The 15,705-nt window shown below is 50.4% G+C and overlaps 1 protein-coding gene across 3 annotated transcripts in view; it reads right to left on the bottom strand.

Moving 5' to 3' along the window:
• Nucleotides 1-1,451: 1,451 nt before the first annotated feature.
• Nucleotides 1,452-15,705, bottom strand: part of TNKS2 (tankyrase 2) — a 113,953-nt gene continuing 99,699 nt past the window's right edge. For all 3 annotated transcript variants that reach the window (XM_073585933.1, XM_073585934.1, XM_073585935.1), the window contains one exon: nt 1,452-1,976. In XM_073585933.1, coding sequence (XP_073442034.1) covers nt 1,914-1,976 — 63 coding nt within the window. In that variant the 3' untranslated portion in view covers nt 1,452-1,913. The remainder of the gene's footprint in view (nt 1,977-15,705) is intronic.

Here is a 15,705-nt window from a genome sequence, read left to right as displayed (position 1 = left end):
AAACAAAACAGTTCACATGTAACTAAATGACAATCTACATGTCTTTCACTTCAATAGTTATCTACTTTTCAAAGATGAATAAGATCTGAACCTACAAACATCGACAGTCATTCTAATGAAGTTTTCAAAGGATAATGTTGCACATTAGCTAAGATGGGATTCCGTAGAAATTGTATTGTCTGGATACAGTTGCTATAGTCGAGATCGGAGGCCAGGATCAGAGTTAACGGGGAGATCTCGGATAAATTTAATTTATATAGGCACTAGACAGGGGTGCCCCCTATCTCCCTTGTTATTTGCTGTAGCAATTGAACCCTTAGCGGCGGTAATTCGTGCGACACCTGAAATCACGGGGTTTGAATATGTGTCTCTACATGAAAAGATAGCGTTATATGCTAATGATATGCTCCTATTCCTTGGAAACTGGCTGTCATCCCTGAAGGTAGCAATGGAGGTCTTCGACTCCTTTGCAAGGATTTCTTGCCTATTTATTAATTGGGAGAAATCTTTGATCATGGCGGTGGAATGGGCTCCTGAGACTCCCTCGGGACTGGCTGGATGCTTAAATGTAGTCACAGAATTTAAATACTTGGGAATTCATATCGGGCATACTGTACAAGATTTTGAACGCCTAAATCTTACCCCGTTATTTGCTAAATTTCATCAAAAAGTGAAGGACTGGTGCAGGTTACCAATGAGTGTGGTGTGCAGAGCAAACCTAACAAAAATGGTCCTCATGCCACAAGCTTTGTATATTCTTCATAATGCGCCCATCTGGATTCCTAGCCAAATCTTCTACCAGTTAAATTGAGTATTCAGAGAGCTTATTTGGAAGAGGAGTGTTCCTAGATCCTGACGTCCCCCGCCCGCGTCCAGGACGTTCTCGCGCGATCAGCGATAACCAGCGGGGGAGTGGTCGGAGGCAAGTATCAGACATAGCGATATCGCTATAACGTCACAAAAACCAGTGACGTTATAGCGATATTGCTAGCGATATCGCTTAGTGTGACAGGCCCTTAAATGACAGGCTGATGTGGGAGACTTCACAGATGATGAGTGGGAAAAAATATTGCAAGAAGTCACGAAAGTGTCAGTCAGTGAGACGCAGAGAGTGTCACATCTTTTTCTGCTTCACTGGGTATAATCAAACACCTGTACGCTTGTTGAGAATGGGTTATGAAGACTTTAGGACAACTATGACCCTATTTAGGAACATGGCCTTTTTTGGTATAAAAAACGTATTTTGATTTTCCCTTCATTAAAAAACTTCCATTCCCATCCTAAAATAAGGGTTGAGTGTGCGTGCGCAAGACCCTAAAAACTACATATTGTGGGAGAAAACCCAAGTCAATTTTTAGAACATTCAGTCCTCTCTGCCATGTTTCAGACCATCCTGTTCTTTGGTACGTAACGGCCAGCATTGTGGTACACAAAGGAGAGCCTCATCCAAATAAAATTACACGTGTATTTTTTTTCTCTGCTTTGTACAAGTTGCAATTTTAAAAGACTATATTACAAGGCAATGTAAATAAATACCCGGCGAGTAGAAAAGCTCTTATATACAGTTGTACAAATTGGATTCAGTGTCAATGCTGCGTTTAGAAAATACACAATTCTAGTAATGCACTGTTACAGGGATTCAGTTAGATGCCAATATTAAAAAAGGAAAAACAAAACAAACTAAAATTCAAGTTAATGTAATACATTTCTTTGTGTAGAATTAAATATAGACAAACCCATTTACATCAAGAATGGTGTCTGTTAAAGTGCTGATAAAGTACTTTTGTGAATGTTCAGGAAATATACTAAAATCGGCATAAAGCTTGACGTCTCAGAAAAACGCTGCAATGTGTTCACATTGTTTGTCTCCCCGGGTGACAGAACAGACAGGTTACGTAGTCCAGAGGTCGGGCTCATCCTTCCGTGGCAGCGTCAGGCTTTACTATTTGATAGGTAATTAGGTATTCTGGGTATGCCTGCAGAACAATTAATATACAAGTTAGCAAACAATTCCCATGAAATGGTTGTCCAGTATTGAACAACCCCTTCTTAAATGCTAAAGTACCCCTAGAAAATAATAAAAATATATATATACTGAACGCTTGGTCCAACACCAAACCTGCAATGTCTGTGCGGTTTCTCACAGTTCTCATGCAACTCTAAGCCCTTCATGACATCCGCCGTACATATACGGTGTGATGATCGCGCGGGCTGTTTCCCAGCGCCGATGTGATCAAAAGTGGGTCTAAGAGCCGATCACAGGTGTCTGACCCCTCTGAGGCCACTGTCGATAGTGACAGAGACATCAATGAGCATAGCACAGGGAGGGAGCTCACTCTCTGCACTGACTGGTACAATGCAGATTGTGAACTCAATTTTAACATCGGGCCGAAAAATGGCTGTGGTATTACCCAGGTATGGTGGCCTGTAATTTCCAGCTCAGAGCAGAAGCTGACAATCCCCCTCTCTGTGTGCTATTGCCTGATTTAATGTCCTGCAATGCAGTAAGAGCACACATATTTGGTATTTCCGCGTCCGGGACAATCTGTCCTATAAGTGTGTCCCACTAGTAAGCCTTTCACCATTAAAAAAAAAGAAATGACAAAAAAACATGCTTTTTCATCATACCACCGAAAAGAAGGGAATAAAACACGTTCAAAAAAGTCAAAAGTAACTAAATCATGGATTTTTGTGAGTACTCACCGTAAAATCCTTTTCTCCGAGACGCTCATTGGGGGACACAGATACTGTGGGTGTATGCTACCGCCATCTGGAGGCAGACACTAGTCAAACAACACAAGGTTAGCTCCTCCCTCGCCGCATACACCCTCGCCCTGATTGCGGGTGGAAACTAGTTTAGTGTAAAAGCAGTAGGAGAACATAATCAACCTTAATGCAGAAAACAATATGTCTGGCAAAGAAAACCACCCTGACATTCACAAAGAAATACATATTAATTAAATAAACAAGAGCCAACTTGGCTACTAGGGTGGGTGCTGTGTCCCCCAATGAGCATCTCGGAGATAAGGATTTTACGGTGAGTACTCACAAAAATCCATGTTTCTCCTTCGTCTCACTGGGGGACACAGATACTGTGGGACGTCCTAAAGCAGTCCCTGGGTGGGAGATTGACTCACCGTTCCAAGATACATGCACCTCTTGTTTAAAGGTGCGCTACCGCTGCTTGGAGAATCCTTCTACCCAGGCTCGCATCCGCCGAGGCCTGAGTATGGATATTGTAATGTTTGGCAAATGTGTGCAGGCTGGACCAGGTCGCTGCTTTGCATACCTGTTCCGCCGAGGCCTGATGCCGAAGCGCCCAAGAGGCGCCCATTGCCCGAGTAGAGTGTGCCCTGATCCCTGATGGAACCGGCGCCCCTCTGATGCGATAGGCCTCCTGAATAGTTAAACGGATCCATCTGGCTATGGTCGCTTTGGAGGCCGCGAGTCCCTTCCTTCGCCCTTCGGGGAGCACGAACAGCGTATCGGTCTTTCGGAAGGGTGCCGTCCGCGACACTTAGACCTGGTGAGAGCACTCAGGAGGTAACGTGTGAAGAGCTTTTTCCACGCGATGCATTGGTGCCGGACAGAACGAGGGCAAGAAAATATCCTCATTGATGTGGAAGGACGACACCACCTTCGGAAGAAAGGGGGGGAGCTGGTCTAAGCACCACCTTATCCTTGTGGAAAGCTAGAAAAGGTGCTCGGCAAGACAGCGCCACCAACTCCGACACTCGCCTAACGGAGGTAATGGCTACCAAAAACACCACCTTCCAAGAGAGGAATGATAAAGAAATATCCTGTAGCGGCTCAAAAGGAGCTTCTTGCAGGACACTCAGGACCAGGTTAAGGTCCCAGGTGCCCACTGGCGCCTTATAGGGAGGTACTAAATGAGAGACTCCATGGATGAAAGTCTTCACCTGCCTATTAGTAGCAATCTTCCGCTGGAAAAGAACGGACAACGTCAACATCTGTCTAAGGGAGCTCGGGGGGCTAGACCCGCGTCTAGTCCTGATTGGAGAAAAGCCAAGATGTTGGGAATAGAGAATGTCAGGGGCGAAAACCCCCGCTCACGGCACCAAGCGAAGAAAATCTTCCAGGTGTGATGGTAGATTCTCGCCGAGGTAGATTTCCTGGCGCTAATCATTGTAGCGACCACTTCACGCTCGAACCCCGCCTGAGTTAGAATCCAAGATTCAACGGCCATGCCGTCAAACACAGGGCCCCTAAGTTCGGGTGGAAGATCGGTCCCTGGGACAGTAGATCTGGGCGTTCTGGCAGTCGCCATGGGACGTCGGTGAGCAGCTGCACAAGATCTGCGAACCACGCCCGCCGGGGCCAGCCTGGTGCCAGCAGAATCGCTGGAACCCCTTCCGTTTTGATCTTCCTGACGACCCTTGGAAGCAATGGCAACGGGGGAAACAAGTATGGAAGGCGAAACTGGTTCCATGGTAGAACCAACGCATCCACATCGAACGCTCGCGGATCCCGTGACTGAGCGACGTACATGGGCACCTTGGCGTTCCTTCTGGATGCCATCAGATCCACGTCCGGAGTTCCCCATCGTTGGCAAATCTGCTGGAAGACCTCGGGGTGCAGGGCCCATTCCCCCGCCACGACCTCCTGCCGGCTGAGGAAGTCTGCTGCCCAATTTTCTACACCTGGGATGTGGACAGCCGATAATACTGACTGGTTCTTCTCGGCCCACTGAAGCACGTATCCTATCTCGCGCATGGCTGCCCTGCTGCGCGTGCCCCCTTGATTCACATAAGCCACCGCCGTGGCGTTGTCTGACTGAATCCGAATGGTGGCCCTGAGCCGTGTGGTGGCGAAAAACTGCTCCCCAGCCCAGGAGGCTGGCATCGGTCGTGACCACTAGCCAATGCTCTGGGGGGAAAAGGTTTCCCCTGAAGAAGGGAGGATCTGACCGTCCACCACCCCAGTGACTGCCTGACCTGAAAAGAAAACAGCCGACACTGCTGATCTGCTGCCAAGAGGGCGTGTTGTAGTGGGCGAAGATGAAACTGGGCAAACAGAATTGCTTCTATTGCTGCCACCATCTTCCCTAGTATCCTCATCCCAAAGCGAATGGTGTGAGGGACTGGCTACTGAAGCTTCTGGACTCCTTGCTGGAGCGCTAGGGCTTTGTCTTGAGGGAGAATTACCGACCCTCGGGAGGTGTCGAAGATCAGCCCTAGAAAGGAAATCCTCTGGGCTGGGACGAGGGATGACTTTTTCCTGTTGATCAACCACCCTAAGCGGGAGAGCGCATCCAGCGTAATGCCGACGTTCTCCTCGCATGCCCGAAATGAGTGGCCCTTCACCAAGAGGTCGTCTAAGTAGGGCAAGATGACTATGCCCCGAGAGTGTAAGACGGCCATTACGACTGCCATTACCTTCGTGAACACTCTGGGGGCGGTGGCTAGCCCGATAGGGCAGCTATGCAAACTGGAAGTGTTGGCCATTGATGACGAATCGAAGGAACGTTTGATGCGGCGGGAAAATGTGGATGTGTAGGTAGGCATCCTGGATGTCGACCGAGGTCAAGTACTCTCCCTGCACCATGGCTGAGATAACTCAATGGAGAGACTCCATCCTGAAATGTTTGACCCTGATGAATCTGTTCAGGAGCTTCAGGTCCAAAACCGGCCTGACCGTCCCGTCTTTTTGGGGACTGCGAACAGGTTGGAATAAAAACCCTGAGCCCTCTCGTGCTCTGGTACGGGAACTATAACCCCGTTGTACAGGAGTGAATCGATGGCCCCCAGCAACGCCTTTGCTCGGGACTTCACCTTGGGAAGTCGGGACAGAAAAAAACGTCTTGGGGGGGGTACCTGATAAACTCTATCTTGTACCCCGAAGACACCAGTTCCGCCACCCATGAGTCATGTGCTACATCGACCCAGACATGGCGAAAGAAAAGCAGGCGGTCGCCCACCCTGCTGATGCCACCTACAACGTGCTCCGAGTCATTTGGCTGAGGATTTCTGAGGCCTGGTTCCTCTCGGCCTGGGCTGGCACGCGCGCATCCTTCCCATTGGATTGGGTCTATATGGGACCTGTCTCTCCCTATCTTGGTTGGAGCGACTTGGGCCGGCCGAACTGGCAGCCGTCGACCATCCAGTTTTGCGAAAGGCCCGAAACTGTGCCGGGGCCTGGCGAAAAGGATGTTTAACTTTCTGCTGCGGGAGGAAGCTGCTTTTTCCCCCTGTTGTGTCGGAGATGAGCTGATCCAACTTCTCCCCGAATAGGCGGCCTCCCTGATAGGGCAAGGAAGTCAAAGACTTCTTAGAGATAGAATCGGCTCGCCAAGATCTTAACCAAAGGGTAAATGGCTACCGCGTTAGCGGCTGCAGATGCCGCACAATTGGCCGCATCCAAGGAAGCATTGATCAAGTAGTCTCCAGCCATAGCAATCTGAGTTGCGACCTCTGCCGGCAGGTCTCTATCCTGCAAGGCCCTATTCAATGATTCTGACCATGACATCATGGCCTTGGCTACCCACGTCGCTGCAAACGAGGGGGCGAGCGCTGACCCTGATGCCTCAAAAACTGATCGAGCCAAGCGCTCTATGAGTCTATCAGTGGGGTCCTTAACGGACGAGCCACTCGGTACTGACAATAGAGACTTCGAGGCCAGGCGCGACACTGGTGGATCCACCACTGGTGATTCGTCCATTTTTTACGGAGCTCCGGGGCAAATGGATATCTTGCCTCTATAGTCTTTTGGCCCGAAAAGCGCCTATCTGGGCGTTCTCTGTGACACTGCACTATGTCCTCAAATTCTGGGTGAGTACCAAACACTCTGTGAGGTCGCCTGGCCTGCTTAAAAGCCACTTTATGACTCGACGCCAAAGCAACCTCATCCTCCACCCCCAGAGTTTGATTGACAGCTTCAATGAGGCTGTCCACTGTCTCTCGACACCCCGGGGTATCTAGGCCCAGCGGTCCATCGGAGTCACAATCCGAACTATGCCCGCTCCCAACCATTAGAGAGGGAGAGCGAGATGCTGAACTCCCGGATGCCGAGGCACTGGATAGACGGGGAGACCTCATGTGGGCCCGTTTCCTTCGCACTTGCCTGGCACGAGAGCGGCCCCTGCAGGCCGAAGGTTCTTGTGAGGGGGAGGACCCCTCCCCGATAAGCGAGCCACTATCCTTGCCTCCATTCGGGGTGTGAAGCTACTTGATCACCCTTGTAAGCGATGCCATAGATTGGGATAATGATAGAGCCCATTCCGGGGGATTTTGCTCCCTGGACTCCGCTGCCGGGGGGGGGGGCTCCTGGGCACGCTCGGAGTCGCAGGCCTCGCACAACTTGTTGCTCGCGGGAACGCAGCCCTACAGGAGATGCATGCAGCGTACAGGAAAGTGTGCGCCTTCCCTTTCCTGGCCATAATGCATCTGCCAGGCATTTAGTCTCACTGTTTTTCCTTTTTTTTATATATATATATATATATATATATATATATATATATATATATATATATATAGAGAGAGAGAGAGAGAGAGAGAGAGAGAGAGAGAGAGGGGGGGCGCCCCTTGAGTCTCTAGTGTGCTCCCTCCAGCGTACCCCTCGCGTACCCCTCACGTGCCACCGCTCCTGCGCTCCTCTGTGGGGCAAGCCGACCACTTTACCGGTCGCGGCCTACCCTGATTTGAAGCCGGGGCCTCAATTTATCCGGCGCCCGCCCAGGATCCTGGGGGCGGGCCGCCAGAACTTCCGCCCCGGCCTAGCTCTGGCTGAAGCCACGGGCTAAATTTTTAGCATCTGCCGGCGGGGGGCGGCAGCACGCGGCCCACTGCACCTCTGCCTGTCACCTACAGGAGGAACGGGACGGGGGAGGGATATGCCAGTCCTGATTCTAGGCCTGCCAGCACTCCGCTGCTCCATTCGCATCTCCCTGCTGCCCAGGAGCCCTCACGCACGGCCTAGCAGTAATGCGCGGCGCAGTGCGCAGAGCCCACCCACGCCCTGTACCTTCATCCGGGACGCCAAGTATGAAAAACCACTGGGGAGGCGAGGGTGGGGATCCAGGACGGTGCAGGCACCCTGACTCCATCTAGCTTGCAGGGCCGAGGAGAGGGACCGTCCGCCGCCTTGCAGCACCTCCGTCTAGCGTTAGTGGAGCAGTGGGGGCTGCTCGGACCGTCTTGTGCCGCTGTACAGCCCATGGTTTCCATACCTAGGGGTGGTCAGGGCTAGGTCCGGCATCATGTCCCACGTCGCGGAAAAGGATACGTGGAGGGCCACTCGCACGTGCTCGCCCGTTGATGGTTTGGGGAAATCGGACCCTTTCAATAGGATCCGTTGCCCCTGTCTCATCTTCATAGAAAAAATAAAGGAAAGAAAAAATAAACTAAAATAAAAAATTCTGGGGAAACTGCCCAGATTTGTCCCACGGTGCGGGAAAGGATACGTGGAGACGATACTCGACACGTGCTCGCCCGCTGATGGTTTGGAGAAATCGGACCCTTTCAATAGGATCCGTTGCCCCTGTCTAATTTTCATGGAAAAAAGTCTGGAGAAAAAAGACCAGACGTGTGCCTCCATAGATACTAAGCAAAAAACTAGTTTCCGCCCGCATTCAGGGCGAGGGTGTATGCGGCGGGGGAGGAGCTAACCTTGTGTTGTTTGCCTAGTGTCAGCCTCCAGATGGCGGTAGCATACACCCACAGTATCTGTGTCCCCCAATGAGACGAAGGAGAAAATGGTATAGCTGAAAGCGTCATCTTGTACCAAAAAAAAACCAAGTAAACCAACGCAAAAATAAAAAACCTATAGCTCAGAATATGGCAATGCAGAAAAAAAATATTTTTTCTATAAAGTAGTTTTTCTTGTGTAAAAGCGCCAAAAGCACAAAAAAAAATTATATAAATGTGGTATCACTATAATCGTACTGACCCAACGAATAAAGGGTCAAATGGATGACCGATGACATAACTTGAGGGTGGTGCTATATAGATTGCACCAGCCACAGTCTCCCCTGAGGAATCTGACAGGAAGAAACACGTCGGGAACAATATATCCAACTATGGACATGATGATGGCCTAAAGGGACCTCAATATGTAGCCAGTGAATAAGGGGACACCCGGTCATTCAGACTTCTAATGGGGAGATCGTTCCAATATTGTCTATGTGAACGTTATCCTATACAATTAATATGCTGTCACCCATTATACATTATCATGCTAATTTTTTAGTAGTCTGATAGTCTGTATGTGATCTGATCCAGATATCCGCACGTGACTATTTGCTGCTACAATAGGACCAGTTTTCTATAGGGGGCATAGAAATTAGGGTGTGTGCACATGCTGCGGATCCGCAGCGGTTTTGGCCCTGCGGGTCCGAAGCAGTTTCTGCTGCATTGTACAGTACCCTTTTAGCCTATGGAAAATGAAATCTGGAGAGCACACTGTGCGGAATTTTCCGCGCGGTTTTGCTGCGGTTTCAAATCCGCAGAAAGAATTGACGTGTCAATTCTTTCTGCGGATTCCGCTGCGGTTTCCCACCTGCTCCATTGTAGAGGTGTGAAACCGCAGGGCAAAACCGCAGGTCTTTTGACCTGCGGATTTTGCTAAATCCGCCGATCATTCCGCAGCATGTGCACATGGTGTTTCAGGTAGATTCATGTACATTCTTTTTGCCCTATTTGCACAAACAATCCCTAGGGTTTTTTATATAGGCCTCTGTTTAATAATTTTTATAATTATAGATTAACCCCTTCATGACCAGAGCTTTTTGCGGTTTTGCGTTTTTCTCTCCCCTCCTTCCCAGAGCCATAACTTTAATTTTTCAGTCAATATGGCCATGTGAAGGCTTGTTTTTTTTCGCAGGATGAGCTGTACTTTTCAACATCATTGGTTTTACCATGTCGTGTACTAGAAAACGGGAAAAAAATTCCAAGTGCGGTGTTTGCAAAAAATGTGCTATCTCACACTTGCTTTTTGTTTGGATTTTTTACTAGGTTCACTAAATGCTAAAACTGACATGATATTATGATTCTCCAGGTCATTGCAAGTTCATAGACACCAAACATGTCTAGGTTCTTTTTTTTATCTACCCGTAGCATCTCCATTTTTCGTGATCTTGGGTCGGGTGAGGACTTATTTTTTGTGCGCCGAGGTGACATTTTTAATGATATCATTTTCATGCAGCTATGGTCTTTTGATCTCCCATTATTGCATTGTAATGCAATGTTGCAGCGACCAAAAAATGTAATTATGGGCGTTTGACTTTTTTTTTTCTTGCTACGCCATTTAGCTATCAGGTTACTCCTTTTTTTATTTATAGATTGGGCGATTCTGAACGCGGCGATACCGAATATGTGTATGTTTGATTTTTTTTTCTTATTGTTTTATTTTGAATGGGGCGAAAGGGGGGTGATTTGAAGTTTTATATTTTTATCCATGGGAGACCAGAAAGCTGCCACAACCCGATCGGCCTGCTACATACAGGCAATGATCAGATCGCCTCTATATAATTACTAACTTGCTATGAGCACCGACCACCAGGTGGGTCCCCAGCCGCCACTATTTCTCCCGGTGTGGTATCCCCGCATTGTACCAGCACGTGTCAAGGAGCATCACATGTGGCCTTGCCAACGCAGTTACTGCAATTGTCCACTTAACGTCCAACACTTGGACAAAAGAGTATCGAGCGACAGCTGCCGCCAAGAGTCGAAGGAAATCCTCCATGTCTACAAGTGAAAACTGCAACATTTCCACTGCAAGCATCCTGGAAATGTGTCAATTTAGCTTTTGGGCCTGTGAGTGGGTGGCTGGGAATTTTCTTTTGAGTTACAAGGCCAGGTGAAGGACAGTTTAACTTCGTGCTGGGAAAAGTGTTTGTAAGTGCTTTATGTAATGTGGAAGGACAGATGCACGGGAGGAGGTATCTGCGCCAGTGGTCATGGACAGGAGATTGGCAAGCACCTAGCACAGGGAAGAGTCAGTGGTGTCTTCAGCTAGAACTAATCAGGGACCCAGGCGTTGGGCGCTTAGATGGCATATGCCTGATCGTGTCGGTGATGGTTAGGCTCTTCGTGGTCAGGCCCCTGCTGATCTTGGCATGGCACAGGTTGCAAATGACCATTTTTTTGTATCTCAGAACTTTTTTTTTTTTTTTTAAAAAAAAGGCCCAGACTGTGGAACAGCTAACCATTTGACGGAGAAATTCACGAGTGTCTGTTGTCCAACTTCTCCTTCTAGTCACCCAACTGCCTCTTTCAGTGCTGCTAATCCCTCCCCCACAGTTCTGCACGCTAGCATCCCAGGTTGGGTTGGTGACTTCATCATCCATCACCTTATACTCCAGACTTCGTGACTTAACAACCACCTGACTGATCGGCAACTGTGTCTCATCACCATCTACCTCCTTAAACAAAATTTGTTGTTCCCCACTGTCATCTTCTTGTGGCTGCTCTAAAGTGTTGTGCATCACTAAACAGCATGTCCTCCTGTTCCTCTTGGAGCATGCCGGGTGAGAGGCCAAACTCAAGAACATGGATTTTTGTGATTATTCACCGTAAAATCCTTTTCTCCGAGACGCTCATTGGGGGACAGAGATACTGTGGGTGTATGCTTCTGCCGCTAGGAGGCTGATACTAAGTGAAAAAAAAGAGGTTAGCTCCTCCGCCGTATACACACTCGCCCCTATTGCGGGCGGAAATTAGTTTGGTGACACAGCAGTAGGAGGACAACAAAATCAGCCGTAATACAGGTACAACATGTCCAAAACACCACCCTTATATCAAATTAGTAAATACATATTAATTTAAACAAAACAAGAGCCAACTGGCTAATAGGGTGGGTGCTGTGTCCCCCAATGAGCATCTCGGTGAAAAGGATTTTACGGTGAGTTATCACAAAAATCCTTGTTTCTCCTTCCCAAAGGGGAATCGGGGATCGAGAATCTCAGCGGAGAAACACTGCGGCCTCGACACCAAGCAAAGAACACCTTCCAGGTGTGGTGGTAAATTCGTGCTGAAGCAGGCATCCGGGCGCTAATCATTGTAGCGAGCACCTTGCTCCCGAACCCTGCCTGGGTTAGAATCCAAGATTCAACGGCCATGCCGTCAAACACAGGGCCCCTGAGTTCGGGTGGCAAATCGGCCCTTGTGAAAGTAGATCTGGGCGCTCTGGCAGGCGCCAAGGAACGTCGGCGAGCAGCTGCATTAGATCTGCGTACCACGCTCGACGGGGCCAGTCTGGGGCCAGCAGAATCGCCGGAACCCCTTCCGTCTTGATCTTCTTTATAACCCTCAGAAGTAGTGGCAGCGGGGGGAAAATCGATATGGGAGGCGAAACAGGTTCCATGACAGAACCAACGCGTCCACAGCAATTGCCTGTGGGTCCCTGGCCCGAGCGACATATGTGGGCACCTTGGCGTTCACTCTGGACGCCATCAGGTCCACATCCGGAGATCCCCACAGCTGACAAGTCTGCCGGAAGACTTTGGGATGTAGAGACCACTCTCCGGACGCAAGACCCTGCCGGCTGAGAAAGTCTGCCGCCCAATTTTCCACGCCCGGGATGTGGACAGCCGAAATCACTGAGTGGTTTGCTTCGGCCCACTGAAGAATGTGCCCCACCTCGCTGGTTGCTCTGCTGCGGGTGCCCCCTTGGTGATTTATGTAAGCCACCACCGTGGCGTTGTTCGATTGAATCCGGACAGGGCGAAACTGTGATGAAACTTTTGCAGAGCCAGCCGAATTGCTCGTATCTCCAATAAGTTGATCGGGGGGCGTGCCTCCTGTGGCGACCACCGTCCCTGGGTCGTGTGGTGGCGAAACACCGCTCCCCAGCCGAGGAGACTGGCGTCGGTTGTCATCACCAACCAATGGTCTGGGGGGGAAAGGTTTCCCCTGGGTCAGAGAGGAACTGGTTAACCACCATCCGAGCGACTGCCTGACTTGAAAGGACAGTCGGCACTGCCGATCGACCGTGAAGGGATTCTTGTCCCAAGCTCACAAAAGGGCGTGCTGCAGGGGGCGAAGATGGAACTGGGCGAACGGTACCGCTTCCATTTGTGCCACCATTTTCCCTAGACTCCTCATCCCGGATCGGATGGTATGAGGGACTGGTTGACAAAGTGTCCGGACTCCCTGCCGGAGCGCTAGCACCTTTTCCTGAGGGAGAATTACCAACCCTCGGCGAGTGTCGAGAATCATTCCTAGGAAGGAGATCTTTTGAGCTGGCACAAGGGATGATTTCTTCGCATTGACCAACCACCCTAAGCGGGTAAGAGTATCTAGCGTGATGTTGACATTTTCCTCGCATGCCCGTTTTGAAGGGCCTTTGACCAAGAGGTCGTCCAGATAAGGCAAGACGACTATGCCTCGAGAATGCAGTATGGCCATGACAACTGTCATAACCTTTGTGAACACTCTGGGAGCCATGGCTAGCCCGAAGTGTAGTGCTACGAACTGAAAATGTAGATCGCTGATGGCGAAGCGTAGAAACCTCTGATGAGTAGGAAAAATGGGAATATGCAGATATGCGTCCTGGATATCTATTGAGGCAAAGTATTCTCCCTGCTCCATGGCCGATATGACTGACCGGAGAGGCTCCATCCGGAATTGTCTGATCCTGATGAATTTGTTCAGACGCTTCAGGTCCAAAACAGGCCTGACAGACCCGTCCTTTTTGGCAACCGCAAAAAGGTTGGAATAGAACCCTGATTTTTTTTCATGTTCCAGCACTGGAACAATGACTCCGTTGTGCTGGAGCGATTTGATGGCTCCCAATAGAGCCCTTGAATGGGCATCCACCCTGGGAAGCCGGGAAAGAAAAAAACATCTTGGAGGGTATCTGACAAATTCTATTTTGTAACCTGAGGCTACCAATTCCTTTACCCATGCGTCGTGAGCGACATTGACCCAGACGTGGAAAAACTAGAGTAGGCGGCCGCCCACTTTGCTAGTGTCATCTGGTAAAGGCCTCGAGTCATTTGGCCGACGATCTTTGGGATCTGGATCCCCTCGATCTGGGCTGCTGAGTACGCATTCTCCCCAATGGGTTGGCTCTATATGAGACCTGCCGCTCCCTATCCTGGTTGGGGCGGCCTGAGGCGGCGGAATTTGCCGCTGTAGTCCACCCGGTGTTGCGAAAGGCCCGAAAACGTGCCAGGAACGGGTGACAAAAGCGGTTTATCCTTTTGCTGAGGGAGAAACCCGCTCATTCCTCCTGTGGAGTCGGAGATAAGTTGATCCAACTTCTCCCCAAATAGGCGGTCGCACTGATAAAGCAGGGAAGTCAAGGACTTCTTAGAAGAAGAATCGGCTCACCATGTCCTTAACCATAGGGCTCTTCTGATAGAAATTGCATTAGCGGCAGCAAGTGCCGAGCAATTGGCCGCATCCAAAGACGCATTGATTACATAGTCTCCGGCCATCGCCATCTGACCTGCGACCTCCGAAATCTCTGCAGGTAGATCCTGCTCCTGCGCGACCTTGTTTAATGTTTCTGACCATATCATTGCCTTGGCTACCCAAGTTGCTGCGAACGAGGGAGCGAGTGCTGACCCTGACGCCTCATATACTGAGTGATCTAAGCTCTCTATAAGGCGATCCGTGGGATCCTTAACCGAGGAAACACTAGGGACGGATAGCAGGGTCTTAGTGGCTAGGCGCGAAACCGGAGGATCCACCATCGGGGATTCCATCCATCTTTTATGGAGGTCCGGAGCAAACGGATACCTTGTTTCGAGTGCCTTTTGACCCGAGAAACGCCTGTCTGGACGTTTTTTGTGCCACTGCACTATGTCCTCAAACTCCGGGTGAGAGGAAAAAATTCTGTGCGGGCGTTTCACTCGCTTAAATGCCACTTTATGCCCCGTAGCCGCTGCGGGATCATCCTCAATCCCCAGGGTCTGATTGACGGCTTCTATGAGGCTGTCCACCGTTTCACGTGACCCTGGAGTGTCCAGGACAAGGGGCTCGTCTGAGTCACAATCTGAGGTCTGCTCGCTATCAACCACTGGTGACGGGGAGCGAGAAGCAGAGCTTACGGATGCCAAGGCACCGGATGGACTGGGCGACACCATATGGATTCGTTTCCTCCGGGTCTGCCTGGAGTGAGAGCGGCCCCTGCAGGCCGGAGGCTTTTGTGAGGTGGAGGTTCCCTCTAAGGCCGGCGAGCCATTGTCCCTGCCCCTATCTGGGGCTTGAAGGGACTCTATTGCTCTCGTAAGCGACGCCATGGACTGTGACAGTGATAGGGCCCACTCCGGGGGATTTGACACATTGGTCACGGTCGCAGGGGAGGTCTCCTGGGTGCATTCTGATTCGCAGGCTTCGCATAATCGCTTGCTCTGCGCCCGCGGAAACGCAGCCCGACAAGAGATGCATGCAGTGTAAGGGTGGTTTCACATTAGCGCTTTTTAAGCGCACGCACGGCCGGGGGTAGCTACGCCCCCGAGCCGGCTCTCTGCCCGGCGTGCCCGCCCCTTGCTTGTAGCGCCGCCTGCGATCGGCGCACCCTATCTTTAGCATAGGGTGCGCAGATCGTGCGCAGGCCGTGCGCTAGTTGCGCTTTGACCTGCGCTGCGCACTTTTGACGGTGCGCCGTGCGCGCCAAAATCCGAAAAGTTTGATTTTGGCGCGCACGGCGCACCGTCAAAAGTGCGCAGCGCAGGTCAAAGCGCAACTAGCGCACGGCCTGCGCACGATCTGCTCACCCTATGCTAAAGATAGGGTGCGCCGA

This window comes from Dendrobates tinctorius, unplaced genomic scaffold (assembly GCF_039654945.1).
Source record: "Dendrobates tinctorius isolate UK_male_01 unplaced genomic scaffold, ASM3965494v1 ptg000089l, whole genome shotgun sequence".
In the NCBI taxonomy this organism is placed as follows: domain Eukaryota; kingdom Metazoa; phylum Chordata; class Amphibia; order Anura; family Dendrobatidae; genus Dendrobates; species Dendrobates tinctorius.
This window is presented reverse-complemented; position numbering and strand designations above follow the sequence as displayed.